Raw genomic sequence first — 21973 nt, 5'->3', positions numbered from 1 at the left:
AATGCACACAGGACTGTTATATCCCAAATTCGACTGTATAGGGCAGAGAACCCCAGGGATTGTGTGTTAGTTAAAATGTTTCTCAAGGTTTTCTAAAGTTGTGCCAGGTTTTGCCTAATTTGTTATTTAAAATGTGTTTATACTGGATGCAGACCAATACATGTAACTGTAGAGATGCAACCTGGTCATTAAAATTATTACAAATGGGATTTTTTTCAGATTTTTCTCTGCGGCCCTCAGTCAAATTTTGGGTTCCTAAATTGGCCCTCAGCTGTCAAAACTTTGAGAACCCCTGATCTAGAGCTACACATATAGATCTATACATCTAGAGCTACACATATAGATCTATACATCTAGAGCTACACATATAGATCTATACATCTAGAGCTACACATATAGATCTATACATCTAGAGCTATACACATAGATCTATACATCTAGAGCTATACACATAGATCTATACGTCTAGAGCTATACACAGATCTATACATCTAGAGCTATACACATAGATCTATACATCTAGAGCTATACACATAGATCTATACGTCTCAGTGTCATAAACAATATTTATAAGATAAATGTAGTGTCTATGTCTGAAAAGGATATATATATATATTTATAAAACGGGTGGCTTAAATCAAGCAATCTGATTGGTTCCCAACTGTTGTATATTGAGCGTATACACACAGCTATGACGCCCGTTCAGTTTACGGAGTTCAGTATCACTCTGCGCCTAACTTCAACTGTTGTTTATTTATATATAAAAGCAATAGCATAGTTCACTGAAGCCTAAAAACATGTTGATTGATGAAGAGGGTGGAAATGTTGTAAAGCAATAGGCACACAGTGAGTGAACTCGATAGAAGGCTAAATTGCCGGCGAACCGAGCTACCGTCTCTAGCCTTCGCTCTGAAGGACGCTACAGTGTGTTGCATAGCAACCGCCGCACACTGCAGGCAGCCAGGAGGGACTACTTTTTTGTATTCGTTAAAAAAATGCTTTTCAGACTTTCTAGCTTTTTCAAAATTGAGGGTGTCTTTGACTTTAATTTCGCCATACTTACGTAACCATTTTATAAAAGCAATAGATCACTTCAGTCAGTGGTATACATTCATCATTATAATGACCGTATACTACAGCCTGTCGTGATCTATTGCTTAAATATAAACACAGTAAATATATAGCTCATAATACTAGATATATAGGAGTGTGTGTGTGTGTGTGTGTCTTACGTGTACATGGACAGGTTGGAGTCGTAGGTGGACTTGATTCCGTACGTCTCTTCGTTGAACTTGAACATCTCGTTAGCGTCCCAGCCATTAGACTGCACCACACACACACACACACACACACACACACACACACACACACACACACACACACACACACACACACACACACACACACACACACACACACACACACACACACACACACACACACACACACACACACACACAGTGAGTGTGTTTACAGAGTCTGTCTCCAGGTGTGTGTGTGTGTGTGTGTGTGTGTAGAGTGTGTCTCCAGCTGTGTGAGTGAGTGAGTGAGTGAGTGAGTGAGTGAGTGAGTGAGTGTGCGCGTGTGTGCGTACAGAGTCTGTCTCCAGGTCCAGCCCCTCTCCGTTGGGGTCTCCTCCGTCCCATCGCAGCAGAACCTTCTCCCTCTGCTCCCCATTCACACGACCACTGCTGATGGCCGAGTCTGTGAACGCATCTACACACACACACACACACACACACACACACACACACACACACACACACACACACACACACACACACACACACACACACACACACACACACACGTTTGGATTAAGTGTGCAACTGAACTCAATTCCAAAACCTGGTTACCATAGTGACCATGTCAACGTGTTCATCTGTACTGGAAAAAAAAACCTTCATCTTTTTTGATGAAGAGGTTAACACAAAGGTTAAGATAAGGTGAACCGGGTTATACCAGGCTAATAAGGTCAGGTACAGGCCTGGGCAATGAAACAATAAATGATGGTATCGTGATAGACTCTTGATCAATATGTATATATAATATACATAATATAATATATATAATATATGAAACATGTTCAATATATATCGATAAGAGACTGGACCACCAAATCTAGCAGCTGGGTTTGTTACACAAACACGGCTCCATACTTATTTACAATATTTGAGTGTTTTTCATTGTTGTGTCGTGTGGCAACCCAGCTCTGACAATCAACGTGATGCAGAGCAGACCTTGAAAAGCCTGCTCCAAAATGCATTCAGGGCTCTCTTGGCGTGGGTGCAAGGAGAGTCCAGTCGTTGTGGCTGTGGTGGTTCCGCCCATTATCCTTTTGTACTTTTAAGAAAGGTACCTTTTTTTTGATTAAAAGTGCCTTTGTGGCTACACCTGAGACAATCGTGTGCTGAATGGAGTAAGGTGGTTCACTCCCCGAGCCAGGTTGCCACAATCGACATTGGAGTATTTATCAATGAAGAAGAACAGTGGGAGGTCATTAAACAGAAGTGTTTACATCCAGCGTGGTAATTCCTAGTCTTTTTAGGTCATTAAAATGATCAATAGTTATCGATATTGATCAATATGATCGAGTTATATCGTGATATGTCTTTCAGCCGTATCGCCCAGGCCTAGGTCAGAGGTCGTGACCCCCCTATGACACCGTCCACACGCGGTGGACCTGCGATGACCCGACAGTCTGGGAGGTATTATGGCGTGATGGGAGGGGTCTGTGGCGAGTGGGTGGAGCTACCTCTGATGGCGAAGCTGAGGTCCACGTTGCGGCAGGTCATGGTGACCAGGTCGGAGGGGCTGAAGATCATGGTGTCTGTGATGTCCTCGATCCTGGGCCCCCCCCCCCCATCACCCCCTCCCCCACCGTCATCCCCTGGACCCCCCTCACCCCTCTTATGGACCGCATCCACCGCAAGCTCACACTGGGAGAGAGACAGACAGGGAGAGAGAGAGACAGACAGGGAGAGAGAGAGAGAGAGACAGACAGGGAGAGAGAGAGACAGACAGGGAGAGAGAGAGATACAGACAGACAGACAGGGAGAGAGACAGACAGGGAGGGAGAGAGAGAGAGACAGACAGGGAGAGGGAGAGACAGAGACAGACAAGACAGACAGACAGAGACAGGGAGGGAGGGAGACACCAATGAGGAGAGAGACATAGAGACAGACAGGGAGGAAGAGAGAGAGAGACAGGGGATCATGTGATTAATGGCTATACAAGTAAAGTTGACTTAAAGTTAATAGAAACAAAGAAGGAAAGAAGGAGAGAAGGACAGACGTGTTCCAGCGTCCCGGGCTGCAGAGTGTTTACCTGGGAGCTGAGTGTCTTGAAGATCCCTTCATACACGGCCCCGTTCTTCACTCTCACGTCACACGTGGCTCCCTGGACACAAACCAAGAGCGCTTAGAGCTGGGCTTCAGAGCCCCTAGAGACCCTCCAACACAACACAGAGGAGGAGCAGGAGACAGAGAGGAGGAGGAGGAGGAGGAGACAGAGAGCAGGAGACAGAGAGGAGGAGGAGGAGGAGACAGAGAGGAGGAGGAGACAGAGAGGAGGAAGGAGACAGACAGGAGCAGCACTCACCACCACAGAGGTCAGGATATGGAGCATCCCGGCATTGTTGTACACACCTTCAAACACCTAGGGGCAAAACACACGTACAGTAGAAGACCACTGGAGAGCTGGTATGGTCACATGAACAGGGTTAAAGGTCCCATGACGTCTAGGTGGACACGCCCACTTGTGATGTCATAAGAGGCAGATTTTCAAAACGGCTTGTAACGGCTAATCACACTCACACCTGGTGTCATGTCATGGGACCTTTAAACTAGGAGAAATATTGATTAGCATATATTTATTAATACTATGTTCAAGACAACTCTGAACCCCGAGGTTTCAGCCCTTGGATTTCCACTTTCGCCATCCTTACGTTCACGCTGCCAGGTAACTCAATAAAACACGGATACCCGAAGGAAGTTGGGCATAGTGTTGCTCATTGCTGATTATTAAATATTAGGCATCAGCAATTTATGCTTCTTTTGGAAAGACACGAAGAGAGTAGACAAACATTTGTTACATTAGCTCATTTAAATTGATAGTATAACAGTTTAAATACACATATTGCTATAATCTGAGGGAAATATAAATTATAAAAACATCAAATAATATTTCACGCAGTAGACCTACAGTAATAATAGAAGGTAGGTCTACTGTGTTAAATGTTATTCTCAGTTGGTGTTTAATAAAGTCATATATATGATACAATAGGCATACTTACTGCTGGTGTTTAATAAAGTTATATATAACACAGTAGGCCTTGATAATGTTGGTGTATAATAAAGTAATACATAACAGAAGCCAGCTGGCCTACTTACTGGCGAGGACTGTGACTGTGACGGAGGCTTCATTGTGTTTCTTGTCCTGAAAGTTCAAAGGTCAACACGGGGTTACTGACAGCACTGTCGAGACGTCAGTACAGTCTAGTGTTTATGGGGGGGGGGGGGGTTCAAACTCTAGACGAAAGGTGTCGGGTTCGAATCCCAGTGTCCTCAGTCTACCTGTAGGATCCTTACCCTCAGCCCTACCAGCCCTACCTGACCTCTCGATGATCGTAAGCCGCTTTGGGAGCAGCGTCAGCTGAATGGCTGTAGGAGTATATGAGTGCCCTCGGGTTCCTAACGGAGGTGTCTCCGGTTTTAAGACGTAAACAACATGAGCTCACGTTAAACCCGGCGGCAGCCCGACCGATAGCTTTCTGGATTAGCATGTAAGCTAGCGAGTTGCACCTTTGGAAGCCTGCATAAGAGCTGACGTCGGTCGTGTTTGGCAACATCTTAAAAAGCTGGGATCGCCTCGGATATTGTACTTCTGATCGTGTAAACACGGTTTAGTGGTTTACACGATCCGTATCATTGTCGTTGTTGTTGCTGTCAGCTAGCCCGGGTTAGCTTCAGTTACATTGTCCTGCCGCAGTTAGCCTCGTTAGCGATGCTCCTCAACACCAACACTGACATCTTCCGCTCGATCGGACCCTAAGGTTCTCATAGTGGCGGGGGAGGGTTGGTGATAAATACATACTTTTTAGTCATGTGCATCCCTGTGTTTCCAGGCTTCATAAACCGTCGAAAACAAAAACAAAACACCGCTCTGGGGTGCGCTCGTTTATTTCTAAGCCGGCATCCGGTGAACAAGTGACGCGTGGTACCCGGGTGGGGTTAAAATCGGTTTTCTAACCACATCTTTAGTCTTCGAAATATAATCCTGTATGTTATGGTATTGCAAGTAACCGAGATTAGTATTCTGTTAAAAAGAAATGTAGCTTTAAAATCAAAAAAATTAAGAAAAACCTTTATAATTACCGGTTTTCAATCCCACGTGATAAGTGCATCAGTGGATGTACAATAACAAGCGCACCACTCTTAAGCCACGCCCTCATCTGCGATGAAAGGTGAATGAACAATTCTTCCATCACTCTTTATTTACTTAAATCCAATTGGCTCGCTAAACCTGTCGCTCGTAAACAGGATCACGAAATAATAATATATAATATATATAAATATAAAATATATACAGTATATATTATATAAATACTAAAAATAAATAGCCTTTATTGAGGAAATAGACCTAATAGTGTGGACCCTTTGTTTAATGGCCTTGAATGTCATGCCTGGTGCTTGGTTCTCGGCAGTGGGTGAAAGTATTGCAATTCGAGTCTTATATGACGTTCATGTCTTCGTATGGTGAAAACATAAAAGGACATTTTGAATCCAATGTTCTACGCTGAAAAATCAGAATCCAGGTGCGGACAAAAGACAAGACGCAGAAGACGAATGTGTTTCACTATATTTATATTATATCATTATCATTAAATTCAATGTAGTACCTGAAACTAACCACACGAGGGGGACAACAGCGCCCCACCCTCAACACACGGTCCCAGCAAGGAGAGAAAAGACAGAGAAAGGCACGAACAGTTTTCAAACTGAGAACAAAAACACAGAGAGCGGGAAGAAACGGAGAGAAAGGTGCATATAGGGAACAAATACGAGACCGGATAACGTAAGAGAGACAAAGAGAAATGTCAACAGGTTATGGTCTGGAAGGGTGGGAGCGAAACAGAACGACAGGAGCAGATTTACAGACGCAAGAGGGATAGATACAGAAAGGCACGAGTAGAAAAAGTATTTTCCGTGATTATTATTAATTATTAATATTATTATAGCCATTTTCTTCCGATCTAGTGTTTTTTTTAACTGAACAGGAGGACGCGACGTCGTAACGCGGCCGTCTTCTCCCCCAGGGAACAAAGGATTTTTTTTCGTTTCTTTTTTTAAAAAGGCACAGAGAAGTGAGAACTGAAACAGGGCGTCATTTGAACAGATGTTCACATTTACATACTAAATAAAAAGGGTTCATAAAAACAAAAATAAAATTAATACCATTATCTTTTAACAATATTATCGTTATCTGTTTTACCACCGCCGCCTTCGTCGTCATGGCTAACAGTTTGTCACTGAAAGAAAGCAAATCTCTCCCAGGTTTGACCGGGCGTAGTGAAATCAGGACTGCAGAGAGAGACCGAGAGAGACGTGGCGAGAGCTGGAGATGGAGACAGGGAGAGAGTTGCCACGGTGATCTGTACCCGAGGTAAAGCCCGCTTCCTGGCTCCGCTCTCAGGTTAGCATGCTAGCTAATGCCTGATTAGCCGCTGGCTAGCATACAGTTTTGCCTGTTAACTAGCTAGGAGTTGAGCACTAGCCGCTATGGTACCTGCTAGCTGGGGTTAACCGCTAGCTGCTGAGATACCCGCTATCCCGGATAAGCCGCTAGCTTGTGTTAGCAGCTAGGGTACCTGCTAGCTAAGGTTAGCAGCTAGGGTACCTGCTAGCTACATGAGGTATCTTAAAGGTTTCCACTATGAGAGGACCAGCAGCTGAACAAAAAGGGTAAGAAGCCCATCAGTCTAAACTAAAGGTTTAAATTAGTGTACCGTTATGTAGTGTTAGGTCATAGTCTCTCTCTCTCTCTCTCCCTCCCCCTGTCTGTAGCGGGCTAAAGTCTTGGGTTGTTTAATAGGGTTAGTACCTCCTGCTCCTCCGTCAGTCTAAAACAAAACACGCCTCCTCCACACTAGCTCCGCCCACCCTCACAGTTACCCCGCCCCCTTCAGAAGAAGGAGTACTGGTTATCCACGGCCCGGGGAGCTCTGGCGGCGGCGGCCTCCCTCTCCTCCCCCTCGCCGCCTCCTCCTCCTCCACCTCCACCTCCGCCTCCGCCTCCACCTCCGCCGCCTCCTCCTCCTCCTCCTCCCCCCTCCAGCTGCAGCAGAGCAGCATCCCGCTCCTCCCAGTCCTCTGCTCCTCCATCGCTGCTCCCTGCTCCTCCTGCTCCTCCTGCTGCCGGCCCCGGAGCTACGCCCACTCCTCCTACTCCTGCTGCTGCTGCTACTGCGGCAGCTCCTCCTCCTGCGCCTCCTCCTCCTGCGCCTCCTCCTCCTGCGCCTCCTCCTCCTCCGGCGGCTGCTGCTGCTCCTGGACCTCCTGGTCCCACACCTCCTGCCTGCTCTCCTTCACCCCCGCGCTCCTGCGGGGGGGTGGGGGGCGGGGGCCGACCGGGGGGCAGCGGGGGAGGGGGGGGCTGGGGGGGGCTACGGGGTCTGCTGGTCAAGTCTACCTTGCACGCCCCGAGAGAGAGGGGGGGGGAGAGGGAGGGAGAGGGAAAGAGAGCCATCATAAGTAATATAAAAAGATATAGGAAAAGGGAAGAGAAGAGAAAGAGAAAGAGAGAGAGAGAGAGAGAGAGCGCAAGATATACAGATGGAGAGAAAGAATAAATGAGGGAGAAAAGGGGAAGAGTGATAGTCACGGATTGAAAAAGAAAGTTAGAGAGTGATAGAGAGCAAGAGAGTTAGTGATGGATTATAGAGAGAGAGAGAGAGAGAGAGAGAGAGAGAGAGAGAGAGAGAGAGAGAGAGAGAGAGATAAAGCAAATGAGAGCAGGTGCGCCTGTGTCGGCCGGAGTCAGCAGTCATGAGTCTTGAGAGTCATGGAATCAGTCCAGACTTCTCTCACACACACACACACACACACACACACACACACACACACACACACACACACACACACACACACACACACACACACACACACACACACACACACACACACACACACACTCTTTCTAAAAAGGTGTCTCTCTCTCCTGGCCTGGGTCCCTCTCTCACTTACACACAGTCAGAGATGGGGGTGGATGGAGAGTCAGGATGACGAGTGCTGATGACCTCACAAACTGTTGGCCGGCTGCCAGCCCTGTCCCGGCCTGCAAAGGATGATGGGACGGATACACAACAACAACATCAACAGTGAGGTCATAGGCGTGGCGGGGGTGGGGGGGCATCACGTTAGAATGTCTTTCTGCTGGTCCTGATGTCATCATGCAGCCATCATGTGACTGACACACACACACACACACACACACACACACACACACACACAGGTGTTCAGCAATACAGCTTACATTGAATACAATAAATCATTTCACTGTGTACCCGTCTGTCTCTTTCCATCTGCCTGTCTCTCTTTGTAGTGTCTCAGTCTGTGTTTTTCTGCCACTACCTGTCTGTGTTTTTCTGCTACTACCTATCTATTGCCGCTTTTCCACCGACAGTATCAGCTCGACTCGACTCAACTCGCCTCGACTCGACTTGGTTCCAGGCTTGTTTCCATCTAAAAAAGTACCTCTTCAATGTGGGCGTGTCGTATAAAAGAACCTCTCCAACATGGGCGGGTCGTCATTAGGTTTTAATCACGGGAGACGCGATTCCCGGGAAATCTGAATCTGATCAAGACTATTTCCTGATTCCCGGGAAAGGTTATGATGGGAAATAAAATAAAATAAAAAGCGCAATGACTGCGCGTCTATTGTTGTCATACGGTAACGTTGATGGAGGCAAAACTCGAGTCTTGGGAAAGGAACGACACTAAAACGAAACAGCGAAACGCTGATCCTCCGGAGCCGGTCCGTGGACTCCAGCCACGCCGGACACACACAACCACGCCGGACACACACAACCACGCACAGCCTTACTCTAGCCCCGGGAAAGGAGCGACACACACGGCGAAACACTGATCAGTGTCCCCCTCAGGAGCGGGTTCGTGGACTACAACCACGCCGGACACAACTTAACTTTGAATGATTATTCCCATTTACAGCCGCTGGCCAATCAGTTACCAGCAGCCTGTTTACGTCACACAAAAGTACCTACTCCGCTCGCTTGGAACCTCGACGGAGGTAGTACTAAAAAAAAAGGTACCAGGTACTTTTTTTGCCAATGGAAATGCAAAAAAGGCGTGGCGAGTCGAGTCGAGTCGAGCTGGTACTGGCGGTGGAAAAGCGGTATATCTGTCTGTCTGTTTTATCTGTCTATCTGCACCTGTCTGTGTTTACCTGGCTGTCACCTACCCTGTCTGTCTCTTACCCCCTCTCTGTGTGTGTGTGTGTGTGTGTGTGTGTGTGTGTGTGTGTGTGTGTGTGTGTGTGTGTGTGTGTGTGTGTGTGTGTGTGTGTGTGTGTGTGTGTGTGTACCTGGCTGTCTGACGGCGGTAGCTCCTACGAAGCTGATGAGCGTGACGTCGGAGGCGCCGCCGGACTCCAGGGGGATGGGGTGAACCCGGAAGTGCTCCAGCATGTCGAAGATGGACTGGAACCAGAGGTGCTGCACCCGGCACTGGCCATCCTCGTTCAGGGACAGACGCAGGTGCTGGGGGGGGGGGGCGGGGGCACAGCACGCTCATTAGGGGTGTAACGGTACACTGAAGTCACGATTCTGTACGTACCTCGGTTTTTAAGTCACGGTTCGGTATGTTTTTCGGTACGTTTTTCGGTACAGCAGTTTTTATTATTTTATTTTTATTAAACAATTGGATTTTGATTTGATTTATTAAAATTGTATCAAACAAATGCCTAACACAAAAGACATCAAATACAATTGAGGATAAAAACACAATAAAGTCCAGGACTTATTTCCATTGTGGTCCTCGACACAAAACATCAGGACAAGACGAGACACTCACAGAGTGTGATAATCAAAAAATATATAAAAATATTATTATTATTATTTTATTTTTTTCGGTGTGTACCGAAATGAAACGTGCATGTGAACGTGAACCGTTAGACCCGTACCGAAAAATTTTGGTACGAATGAGTGTATCGTTCCACCCCTACTGCTCATGGTGCTATCCAGTTGTATGGTACTTTCAACACTATTTACATGGTTAGTAGTCAACATATAAGATCGATCGTGCGGCGAATTGCATCGCGTATCCGACATCCCGACGGAGAACTGCGAAGGCTTGAGGGGTCTTGGATTACGGATACAGAGTAGAATACTTTGGCCTTAAATCTCCCAGCTTTCTTGCGGTATTTTACGGAGGAGCGCCCCCTTTAGGTCGGTCCCACTCGGGATTCTGAGAGTAGAGCGAGTTAAGTCCAGTGAGGCCGACCGCACGACTCCACAACAAACATGTCTGCGCCCGTAAAGAGATTTATTTGCTTTGTATTTGTACCACGTTGGTAATTTTAATGTCGATTTTAAATGCTCTCACACACTTGATTACGTTGCTACTTTATTCCGGTCACCAATGTACGCATTGCACGGTCTTGCTGTGCGTGCAATACAATGTAGAGTTGTGGTTTCTGGTTTGCTGAAGAGGCTAATGTAGCTAACAATAACAACAACCAGCCAATGAGAAACGGGAACGCTTTAAGTGCTGCAAGCCAGGAAATGACGTCACGTTCTCGCTAGAGCAGGTCGGACGTACCAATGTACCGTAAAAATGGATAGCAGCATCATTAGCCTACCGGTTACCACACCAGGCCAAAGGTCAAACCTCACCTGGTCGGGGCTTGGCCTTGAGTTCTAAAGCACACAACTTTACAATACACACAACGATCTTCAGAACTCTCAGAACGACACATTACCAACATACGGCATTCCAACTGTCCCACAGACAGCGACCGCTAACCCTTCAGGGACCTTCAACACACACCAGGTCAAAGGTCAAAGGCTCACCTTGGCCTTGCCCTGGAAGTTGAAGGTGAGGACGTACTCCCCGCGGCGCGTCTCGCTCTGGCGCACCAGGAAGACCCCGTGGCTGGCCAGCCCCCCCGCCAGCACCAGCTGGGCCGCCTTCAGACGGGACAGGGTCCCGTGGAACCACTGGCACTCACTCAGAGGGTGCTCCACCGTCTCAGAGGAAGTGACCTCGGAGAACAGGAAGGAGCCTGCAGAGGGGCGGGGGGGGGGGAGAGAGGGAGGGAAGAGGTGAGAGAGAGGGAGGGAGGAGGTGAGAGAGGGAGGGAGGAGGTGAGAGAGGGGTTATTGGTTGACCGTTAATCTTGAGTGAACCCAAGGTGGTGAGTCTACAGACCGTACAGTGCAGGTGTTGTCCTGTACTAACAGGTGTTGACCTGTACTAGGGGTGTAAATCTGAGCCTTCATGACGATTCGATACGATATCGATTTCTTAAGCCAACGATTCGATACGATTCAATACTTCAGAATTTACCTTTTATTAAGAATACAGAAACAGTATTCTATACACACTTTAGTGCTTACTGTGCAGGTCTAATACGGCAATTAGCCTATTCACTGTAAAAATATATATATTGTTTTAATAATCGATACTCTTGCGGACAAACCTAACCTAACCTAACCTGTACTGTAGAGAACAGTACAGTACAGTAGAGTACAGCACAGGTGAGTACAGTGCAGATGTTCACCTGCATTGTGAGTACAGTAGAGTACTGGACAGTTAAATGCAGCCGTTTACCTGTAGCATCGGGAGTCTCTGCGAAGGGCGTGCCAAGACTAGCCCCGCCCCCTCCGAGGAGCCGGCCGTCTGGTTCGTCGAGGGGAGCTCGGGGAGGCAGCTCTGGTGGGAGGGGCTCCATTAAAGGGGAGGAGCCGCCAATCCCTCCATAACACACTGCAGACAGTTTGATTGGTTACTGATCACGGCTGACGGCGTGAGAGATTGGACGTCATCGCTACAGGACAAGCTACACTTCACTAGTTCACCGCCAGGTGTGATGTTGATGAGCCAGAGACCAACCATTTGTGAAATCACAATGGGGAGTGCCCACCCAGATGTGTGCTGAACAGATCACTAGTCTGTACCGTCCACTGGGTAACGCTGGTCCACCCCTCGCTCATACATTAGACCATGAAGACCCTAACTGTAGAGTCCATTTTTAAACAGTTTGTAATGTCTAATCACCCTGGAAATCCAGAGTTCTCGCGAGAGCACAATTTGAATTTGCTCAGCGAGTCACTCTGGGAACGAGAAATATACTCACTCTCCGATGCCCCTGGCCCAGAACATTAACTAATCACATCCGTGTATCTGATATAGGTGGGCAAAAAGCATTTTAGCGACCAGATACGGCAAGAGTCTTATCTATTGGTTAGCTCCGCTGGTCTGGATACGTCACCCCTTGTATTCTTCTGATTGGTCGTAGTGTTATCCAATGGTGTGCAGTGATATTTTCAGATGCATGCTTGGCGCAGCCCCTCGAGTCGGGCTGTTCTCATGACTCGTTGCCAGACCCTACAGCGTTCTAGATGTGGCTCTGGGTTTCCAGGCTAATGTCTAATCACACCTGGCGGTAAAATGGGCAGACCAGTCATCATAAAGAAACCAATCACATCCGGCCTGTGGGCGTAGGCAGGCAGAGCAGCGCTGTGATTGGATGCTGGAGGCAGCAGGCGGACTGACCTTGGGAGAGGCGGTCGTTGAACTCGGGCGTTCCACTGATGTCCAGATGGGCGCCGCACCGGCCCTCGCCCTCCTCCTGCTCACTAGACCCAACACACACAACCTTACACACTACCTCACATAGAGCCACACTGGCCCTATATATCTGTGACTACCTTACACATGCATCACTTTACAAACACACACCCTTTCAAATAAAACTTTACAATATATGAGAAAATAAGAGACTTCGTTATCAATAACTAGAGTCCCTCGTAGGGGATGAGACAGAGGTTTGGCGTCACCATGACTACCTCAGACAGATGCCGTTCCTGATGTCACTAAGCCACGCCCTCATCTGCACGGCATCCCGCGTCTCGATCACGTACTGCACCGCCCCTTCCAGCTGGACACACACACACACACACGCGCACACAGACAGACAGACAGACAGACAGACAGACAGAGAGCCAGGAAGAGACAGACAGACAGACAGACAGAGCAAGAGAGAGAGACAGAGATGGAACCAGGGGAAAGATTTAAGGTCTATCAGAATGTTAAGATACGTTTCTAAGGTAACTAGGTGGCTTAAAGAACAGACGCTAGGTGAGAAGTGTGTTGAGGAGGAGAGGAGGAGGAGGGTACCTGCAGGAGGAAGGTGTTCTCCTTGTCGGGGACCTCCAGGGCGGTGGTGCTCCTCACGTCCACGATGGAACAGCAGGCCACTGTCACTCTGGGCTTAGAGGCCTGGAGGAACACAGTTTAAACAACGTTAGAGGCCTGGAGGAACGCGCTTTAAATAAATGTATAGGCCTGGGAGACATATTTTAAATTTAAAGTGAAAAGCTTGGAGGAACAACGTTTGAATGAAGTTGGAGGCCAGGAGGAACTCAGTTTAAATGAACGTATATGGAAGAACATTGTTTAAATAAAGTTAGACACATGGAGGAACACATTTTAAATAAAGTTAGATGTTTGGAGGAACAACGTTTAAATAAACTGAGTTTAGTTCTTAAATGAAATTAGAGGCCTGCAACACAGTTTACATTAAATTAAGAGTTAAATAAGGCTATAGTTAATGAGTTAATATAGTGAATGTGGCTAACATAGTTAGAAAAACAGTTGAAATAAAGTTCAAATCAATTTGAAATCAAGCTAGAGTAACACAGTTTAAGCAAGCAAGACTAACAGAATTTGAATCAGGTTTTCCTTGGTCAAACCAAAACCTTGTCAACGATACATAAAGGAGGGAGACTTTGGAACGGGTTATAAACAACAAGAGGAACAAGAGGCTTCAGCATGCTGTCCCTACAGAAACATTCCTGATACTGGAATACAGCAGGGAGACAATTAGCCTTCAGCTCATTCAATAGTCTCATTTATACTTATTTATTTAGAGGAAGTTTAAAGAAGGCTATCCAGATGACAATTATCCAGATGACATAATATAATTTATCTATGACTATATCATACATTATGCTAAATATCTGGAATACTGTCTGTCACAATATATTAAGGAGCATGACACAGCTAAAAGGGAGTCATTGCTGTGAGGTGATCCAATTTCCTGCACTTAAAATTAAAAGGTTCTGAGAGATGGACCATTAAATGACTCTACAAAGGTTATCGCATCCTGATCAATAAATAAATAAAATAATTGTAAGGTAGTTATGGGCGTTGTATCACTATAGTGATATAACTAGTACAGCAGTATTGGGTCTAGGCTCTAGGGTTCTAGGGGTTAAGGTCTGGGGGTTCTAAGCCAAGGGGTTGGGTTCTATAGGAGTGTTCTGGAGGGTTCTAAGGGATGGGTTCTGCGGTGAGGGTTCTGTGTGTCATCAGGAGACCGACCTTGGGCGGGATGAAAAACTCCAGGTAGTACTCCTCCCCCCGCTCGGCCCCCTCCTTCTCCCTCTCCTTCAGGACCAGCCGACACTTGTGCCAGCGCCCGCCCCTCCAGGGCACACCCCCGCCGCTGGTCAGCGCCGGCGCAGGTGTGGCCTGGCCCGACGCCCCGTTGCCATCGGTAACGGCAGCGGAGTGGTGCAGCAGGCCGAAGGAGAAGCCCGGGAAGCCGTGGCTCCCCAACAACTCGTCGCTGGTGGTGCTGACGCTAACCCCGCCCTCCCTCACCAGGCGGCCGGCCCGCCGGGCGGGGCCCAGGGCAGAGGCCCCCAGGGAGGAGGCCCCCGCGCTGCTGGGGGGCAGGGACGCTGAGCCGGGGAGGCCCACAGAGGGCGGTGGCGAGCGGGACAGCCTCAGCTTGTCCAGCCTGTGGCTCCACTTCTCCTTCTCCCCGCCTTCGCCGTTGCTGCGGCGGCGGTCACGGGCGGCCTCGGAGAGGGAGAGGGAGGTGGCGCTGCTGGAGGAGGAGGGGGGCAGCGAGGAGGAGGAGGAGTGGGGCAGGGACAGCGGCAGGGAGAGGGAGACCGGCATGGAGGAGGTCGGGGTGGGCGGCTGCGTGCCGGAGGTCCGTTTGGTGGAGGAGGAGGCGACGTCGTGGACCCCCATGGTGTAGCTGTAGCTGGAGGGGAGGGGGCTCTGCGGCGCGTCGCTGGAGGAGCTCCGCCAGTGGAGGATGCCCCGGACGCTGCCGCGCACGCTGCGCCCCACGCTGCGCAGCGAGAAGCGCTTCTTCAGCTTGCTCTTGGACACGCTCTGCGTGCCATTGCCCTTGGAGCCCGGAGGGGGCGTGGTCGAGGAGAAGGGGGGAGGGATCTGAGAGGAGAGGGAGGAGTCAGCGTTGTCCTCCGCAGACTCCGCCTCCCTCTCCTCCGGGTGTTCTCCGTCCTCGCCGACGGGCACCCCGCCCAGCCAGCTGTCCTCCTCTTCCTCCTCCTCCTCCTCCTCCTCCACCGGGGCCTCCTCGCTCCCGGCCGCCACGCCTCCCCTCTCCTCCCGTCGCCCGTTGTTCCCGCCCACGGAGGAGGAGCAGGAGGAGGAGGAGGAGGGAGGGAGCATCTGGGTGTGGGCATATGAGTCCTGGAAGCGGTCACCTCCGCGGTGCTCCAGCACCAGCCGGGCCGGGGGTTGCTTGGCCCCGGGCCGCGGCAGGCCCCCGGGGGCCCCGGGCCGCGGCAGGCCCCCGGGCGGGGGAAGCAGGCAGACGACCTCCTCCTCCAGGGAGGGGGGGTCTATCTGGGGAGCCCAGCTCCCCATGTCCTCCCTGCCAGAGACGCAGTTGGGCGGGCCGGTCCCCTCCAACTCGCTCTGGAAGTGGCTAACGAAGCGGTCCGTGAAGTGGCGGCAGAAGGCCCCCGCCGCGTCGGGGGAGTAGTGGGGGTTCTCCTGGAGGAACGCCCGGAAGTGGCGGGCGAAGTCACCGGCGGCGACGCGGGCGTGAAGCTCACAGAACTCGGTCCAGCTAAGACAAGGGGAGGGGGAGGGGGTGGGGGTGTCGGACAGTGAGGAAGTGGGACCCTGGGGGGGCGGGCTGATGAGGGGGGGCAGAGGAGGAGGTCTGGAGGAGAGGGGGAGGAGAGAGGGGGAGGGAGGGGAAGGGGATGGGGAAGGAGGCAGGGAGGAGGAGCTGGCTGCCCTAGGGCTGGGCGGGGTCAGGAGTGAGCCGTTCATGCTCCGATTGGCCGGGGTCTGTGATTGAACAAGGAAGGATCCAATCACTTCAGACCGGCGAGGAGCGTGCAGAGGGCAGCAGGGCGAGGGGAACGGGGGTAAACACTGCACATCCGTCTAGTAATTTGCACGTGGGTGTGATCTCTAGTGTTGCCTTCATTTCCATTTAAAGTTGAATTGTTAGAATGCACCGCAACACACAGCCCCAAGACAGGCGTTTGGACAGGACACGGTGCTCCGTGCTACATTATCTTCTAAAACAGGAGTACAGTTTTAACATGAATAGTTGTCTGTTGTTAGGGAGTAAGGGAGTGGACGAGAGGTGCGTGAGATGGGATACCACGGCAGACACTGTCTTCACAGACGACCACACACGCGCAGTACAGACACAGCCTGTGGAGTAAACAGAGAATATATTAGATAGACACATACTCAATCAATTCCGTTAGTGCTTCAGGGTGCGAACAAATAGGTTCATCTATGTAATTGAATTAAACGTCAAATCACACTTTGTTGCTATGATATCCCAGCATTTATTGTATGAAACGGGTCATTTTCAACCATGATTATGACTTCTTGCTCACCATCGTGAGTGGTGGTGGGACGCCGCTGGAAGGAGAAAGGAGGAGGATTGTTGAGATGAGGCAGCGGGTTACATGTTGAACACACAGCAGAGGTTAGGTCAGGTTATAGCAGATGATACTTTAAGATCGGTGGGTCGCGGCCAGTGTGTGTGTGTGTGTGTGTGTGTGTGTGTGTGTGTGTGTGTGTGTGTGTGTGTGTGTGTAATCCAATCTCTGTGATTTTATCAGCTTTCTGCAGGACGTGTAGCGCTAGCTAGCTAATAACAGCTACACAGCGTTACCCTGCCGTTATAGCGCACATCCGAACGCACTGCTGTGCGCTGACCAACGCAAACAGCGGCCGCCGTCAGGGAACAGTGGACTCGAGTCCAACCAACAACATCCACATTTGAAATCAAAAAAGGAAAAGATTATTTGCGAGATGCGCTAATGAGACGCTAGCTAACCCGCTAGCTTGCTATTAATAAACCAGCAAGATTTACTCCCACAACAATGCATTTCTCCGCAATCTTTACCTGTGTATCGTATTTCCCGTAACTCCAATGTGTTGTTTCAGTGAGATTTCAACACTATTTTCTCCGTCTTCGTCATAGTTAACGCAAATAATCAATTAATAATGCTTGTTGTTGTTGCTAAATATGAATATTGCTGTGCCTTGCCTGTGTCCGTTTTTTCTCGTGCTCGTCCTCCTCCTATCGCGAGAGTACAGTGAGAGGGGCTTGTTATTCTCGCGTTACGGCCGCTGACAGATGACGTCAGAGAGGACCTGAGATTCATTTTTTGCAGACATCATTTATTAACCATTTATTTAGTGGACACTTTTCATTCTCAGTCATTTTCAGACACTGTCTTTTCAGATACAAGTAATTAAGTAGCAAGTTGGGGATCGTGATGGCTACACGTACATTGGTTGACATTGGGGTTTGAACCAAGAACCTTTCGCCTGGGAGTCAAACACCCTAACCACTAAACAATCACACTCCACTCGCCGTATGTTGAATGCGCTGTACTTATAACATACACTACGAGGGGATTTTACACGAAAGTGTATTCAATTACAAACAGTCCTTTAAGTTGAAAGGGTTCTTCAGTTTAACAGCTTGAGAAGTGAAAGCATAAATTATCTTTAACTCCAAGCCCACGACTCACAAAACAACTCCCGCGCACACGCACACGCACACGCACACACACACACACACACACACACACACACACAGATTTCTAGATTGTTCGATATAGAAAGAGAATATTCTTGAAGTTCAATTTGCCAGGAAAACTTAATATAACGGACATGTTGTATACTTATATTAAAACTGGGTCAAACAATGAGAAAGGTCAGAAGCTAAATAAGTAAATAACATAAAACACGTCTAGTTTTCCGCAGTTTGTGATTATAGCATTTATGTTTGTTCCAAGATTCAGGACGAATCAGGAACATTCGGGACGAATCTGGAACATTCTGTAGCCACTCGAGGGCGATGATGACTTCAGAAAACCGGAAACCAAAACGTCGCTCGCCGCTCCCATTGGCCAGAAGGAATGAAGCGTCGAGAAGCGTCCAGAAGGCGGAGAGACGCACATATAAAGTTAGAGGGAGGAGAAGTCGGACATCCAAAGCAAAGGTCTAATCCCAACAGCGAACCAAGACGGGCGAAGAGACAGAGCAAGGGCTCTTTTCCACACGGAACACTTAACAACAACAACAACAACAACAACAACAACAAGTAAGTACGCTACGACCTTCTGATTACGCAAAGGGGAAAAGCTCTGCCGTCTGCCTACATTATGATTTATGCCGACCGATTTTACTATTTTTAAAGATTCCCTTGCATTAAAATAGACACTTCACAAGTAAGTATTTGAATGAAATGTTAGTCTTTATTGTGAGGCCAAACTAAACACATTCTCAATTGATGCTCAATTGTATTGTTAAAACCTAGTTATAATGGCTACAAATATCTGAGATCTTATCGGCCCGACATACTTCTTTGCCGATTACATAATTATTTATCCTTGAACTGTCAACGTAAGTTTAATTTCTTTACAAGTGTACACTGTGTTGATTTTTGGAAAACATAATTCTAAGTCTTGTCTTTAAACTGTTAACTCCCAGACAGCTATCCTCAGCAAGATGTCTGCGGCTAAGGGTGTAGCGGTCGGTATCGACCTGGGCACCACCTACTCCTGCGTGGGGGTGTTCCAGCACGGCAAGGTGGAGATCATCGCCAACGACCAGGGCAACCGGACCACCCCCAGCTACGTGGCGTTCACAGACACAGAGAGACTCATCGGAGACGCGGCCAAGAACCAGGTGGCCATGAACCCCAGCAACACCGTGTTCGACGCCAAGCGCCTGATTGGCCGAAAGTTTGACGATGCGGTGGTGCAGGCTGACATGAAGCACTGGCCGTTCACGGTGATGAGCGACGCAGGGAAGCCCAAAATCCAGGTGGAGCACAAGGGGGAGAACAAGTCCTTCTACCCCGAGGAGGTGTCCTCCATGGTCCTGGTGAAGATGAAGGAGATCGCCGAAGCCTACCTGGGCCAGAAGGTGTCCAACGCCGTCATCACGGTTCCAGCTTACTTCAACGACTCCCAGCGTCAGGCCACCAAGGACGCAGGAGTGATCGCCGGCCTCAACGTCCTGAGGATCATCAATGAGCCCACGGCGGCCGCCATCGCCTACGGTCTGGACAAAGGCAAGAGCAGCGAGCGCAATGTCCTGATCTTTGACCTGGGCGGGGGCACCTTCGACGTCTCCATCCTGACCATCGAAGACGGCGTCTTTGAGGTGAAGTCCACGGCCGGAGACACCCACCTGGGCGGAGAGGACTTTGACAACCGCTTGGTCGACCACTTTGTGGAGGAGTTCAAGCGGAAGTTCAAGAAGGACATCAGCCGGAACAAGAGGGCTTTGAGGAGGCTGCGCACGGCTTGTGAGCGAGCCAAGAGGACCCTGTCGTCCAGCTCCCAGGCCAGCATCGAGATCGACTCTCTGCACGAGGGCACCGACTTCTACACCTCCGTCACCAGGGCACGCTTCGAGGAGTTGTGCTCAGACCTCTTCAGGGGAACCCTGGAACCCGTGGAGAAAGCCCTGAGGGACGCCAAGATGGACAAGAGCCAGGTCCACGACATCGTCCTGGTGGGAGGCTCCACGCGAATCCCCAAGATCCAGAAGCTCCTGCAGGACTTATTCAACGGCAGGGAGCTCAACAAGAGCATCAACCCAGACGAGGCGGTGGCTTACGGCGCCGCCGTGCAGGCCGCCATTCTCAGTGGCGACACGTCGGCCAACGTCCAGGACCTGCTGCTCCTGGACGTGGCGCCCCTTTCCCTGGGCATCGAGACGGCTGGAGGAGTCATGACGCCCCTGATCAAACGGAACACCACCATCCCCACCAAACAGACTCAGACCTTCAGCACCTACGCCGACAACCAGCCCGGGGTCCTGATCCAGGTCTTTGAAGGAGAGAGAGCCATGACCAAGGACAACAACCTGCTGGGCAAGTTCGAGCTGTCGGGAATCGCGCCCGCTCCGAGAGGGGTACCTCAGATCGAGGTCACCTTCGACATCGACGCAAACGGCATTCTGAACGTGTCTGCCGTGGACAAGAGCACGGGAAAACAGAACAAGATCACCATCACCAACGACAAGGGGCGCCTGAGCAAGGAAGACATCGAGAGGATGGTGCAGGAAGCAGACCGATACAAAGTAGAAGATGAGCAACAGATGGAGAAGATAGCGGCCAAGAACGCCCTGGAGTCTTACGCCTTCAACATGAAGAGCAGCCTGCGGGAGGACAACCTGAAGGACAGAGTGAGTGAGGAGGACAGGAAGGAGGTGGAGGAGAAGTGTGAGCAGGCCATCCTCTGGCTGGAGAACAACCAGCTAGCAGAGAAAGAGGAGTACCAACACCAGCTGAAGGAGTTGGAGAAGCTGTGTAAGCCCATCATCTCCAGGCTGTACCAGGGGGGAGTGTCAGCAGGCAGCTGTGGAGAGCAGGCCAGAGCTGGCTCCCAGGGGCCCACCGTCGAGGAGGTGGACTAAAGCACCCTGTTGGACTCAATGGAATGTGATCACTATGACTGTTATGGATTAAAAGGGTATTTCTTTACAATGCTTTATGTTCACATGTGATGTAAATATGTTCATGCAAGGCCAAAACAATTACTGTATCATGTTTTCCATATTAGTGTTGCTTTTTTACATTATCTGAGTTATTACATGGAATCAAATTTTTTTATATATAACACATTGTTAATGTCTCTTGAGTTATCTGATAGTAAAGTATTTTCAGATGCTTGCAGAAATAGGTCTTATATGTATCTGGAAACTGAGGGTGGTTTTGAATCTGCTGAGATCGTTGGGAAGAAGAAATGTAAATGTAATGTTTTGAACTGAAATAAAATACAATCTTGTAAATGAATATTTGATATTTTGTTTGTGTGGCCAAGGTTCTGCTTCAACAAAATGGGAATGGATGAAATGTACAAACCTTACTGCATTAACATTAAAACACAATATAAATCACACACACATTTGTAAACTAAAATATGTTGAGCAGCCTTGAGACCTGATATTAATATAATGTGACGATATAGCCCCACTAAGTCCCCCACCCTCACACAAGTGTGTATGTAGGACTAAATTAAGAATTATATTTCCATGATCTGGGTATGGGTAGTGTATGTGTATGTAGGGCAACGTGGAGGATCACGTTTTATTTTTGTTTCCACTTTTTGGCAATAGTGGATGGTGTGTATAAGGTTTAACAATAGTGGATGGTGTGTATAAGGTTTAACAATAGTGGATGGTGTCTATAAGGTTTAACAATAGTGGATGGTGTGTATAAGGTTTAACAATAGTGGATGGTGTCTATAAGGTTTGGCACAGTCTTAGTTTTTCGTTTGTTTTTCAGTTTATTGCAGAAAATCCTGCTGAGAATCCATGTGGCAGTTATGGTATGGAAACTGGTATGGGACCAGCATACTCACTATGGTATTACTACTAACTACTAACTGTTGGACCCATTGGACCCGGTC

At 48.9% G+C, this 21973-nt stretch overlaps 3 protein-coding genes across 4 annotated transcripts in view; 1 reads left to right on the top strand and 2 right to left on the bottom strand.

Moving 5' to 3' along the window:
* atxn2l (ataxin 2-like) overlaps positions 1-5180 on the bottom strand; it is a 13736-nt gene extending 8556 nt beyond the window's left edge. The window contains 7 exon segments of the mRNA XM_084488500.1: positions 1233-1324; positions 1595-1716; positions 2756-2939; positions 3328-3399; positions 3601-3657; positions 4392-4437; positions 5095-5180. Coding sequence (XP_084344626.1) covers positions 1233-1324; positions 1595-1716; positions 2756-2939; positions 3328-3399; positions 3601-3657; positions 4392-4437; positions 5095-5132 — 611 coding nt within the window. The 5' untranslated portion in view covers positions 5133-5180.
* A 667-nt stretch (positions 5181-5847) lies between these two features.
* Positions 5848-17595, bottom strand: sh2b1 (SH2B adaptor protein 1). Of its 2 annotated transcripts, XM_084488436.1 has the most exons (11): positions 17443-17595; positions 16928-16952; positions 14622-16736; positions 13416-13517; positions 13085-13176; positions 12792-12874; positions 11847-12002; positions 11087-11298; positions 9601-9775; positions 8244-8334; positions 7532-7685 (listed from the first exon to the last, which is right to left on the bottom strand). In XM_084488436.1, the coding sequence occupies exons 3-11, from the start codon at positions 16341-16343 to the stop codon at positions 7664-7666; spliced, it is 2655 nt and encodes an 884-aa protein (XP_084344562.1). In that variant the 5' UTR covers positions 16344-16736; positions 16928-16952; positions 17443-17595; the 3' UTR covers positions 7532-7663. The 2 variants fall into 2 exon arrangements, with proteins under 2 accessions (XP_084344563.1, XP_084344562.1); XM_084488437.1 differs by lacking the exon at positions 8244-8334 and having other exon boundaries at positions 5848-7685.
* A 928-nt stretch (positions 17596-18523) lies between these two features.
* Positions 18524-21351, top strand: LOC311332136 (heat shock 70 kDa protein 1). The gene is made up of 2 exons (XM_084463383.1): positions 18524-18651; positions 19041-21351. Exon 2 carries the CDS (start codon positions 19059-19061, stop codon positions 20976-20978), a length of 1920 nt encoding a protein of 639 aa, XP_084319509.1. The 5' UTR covers positions 18524-18651; positions 19041-19058; the 3' UTR covers positions 20979-21351.
* The last annotated feature ends 622 nt before the right edge of the window (positions 21352-21973 follow it).

Source organism: Micromesistius poutassou, assembly GCF_964030765.1.
Source record: "Micromesistius poutassou genome assembly, chromosome: 1".
Lineage (NCBI taxonomy): Eukaryota > Metazoa > Chordata > Actinopteri > Gadiformes > Gadidae > Micromesistius > Micromesistius poutassou.
This window is presented reverse-complemented; position numbering and strand designations above follow the sequence as displayed.

Excerpts from the sequence above, each read along its gene's own strand:
- sh2b1 (XM_084488437.1), bottom strand. The coding sequence starts at position 16,343 with ATGAACGGCTCACTCCTGACCCCGCCCAGCCCTAGGGCAGCCAGCTCC. Across the intron at positions 13,518-14,621 it reads AGTTTTTCATCCCGCCCAAG|GCCTCTAAGCCCAGAGTGAC; the intron begins GTCGGTCTCCTG and ends GTGTTCCTCCAG. Across the intron at positions 13,177-13,415 it reads AGAACACCTTCCTCCTGCAG|CTGGAAGGGGCGGTGCAGTA; the intron begins GTACCCTCCTCC and ends GTGTGTGTCCAG.
- LOC311332136 (XM_084463383.1), top strand. The coding sequence starts at position 19,059 with ATGTCTGCGGCTAAGGGTGTAGCGGTCGGTATCGACCTGGGCACCACC.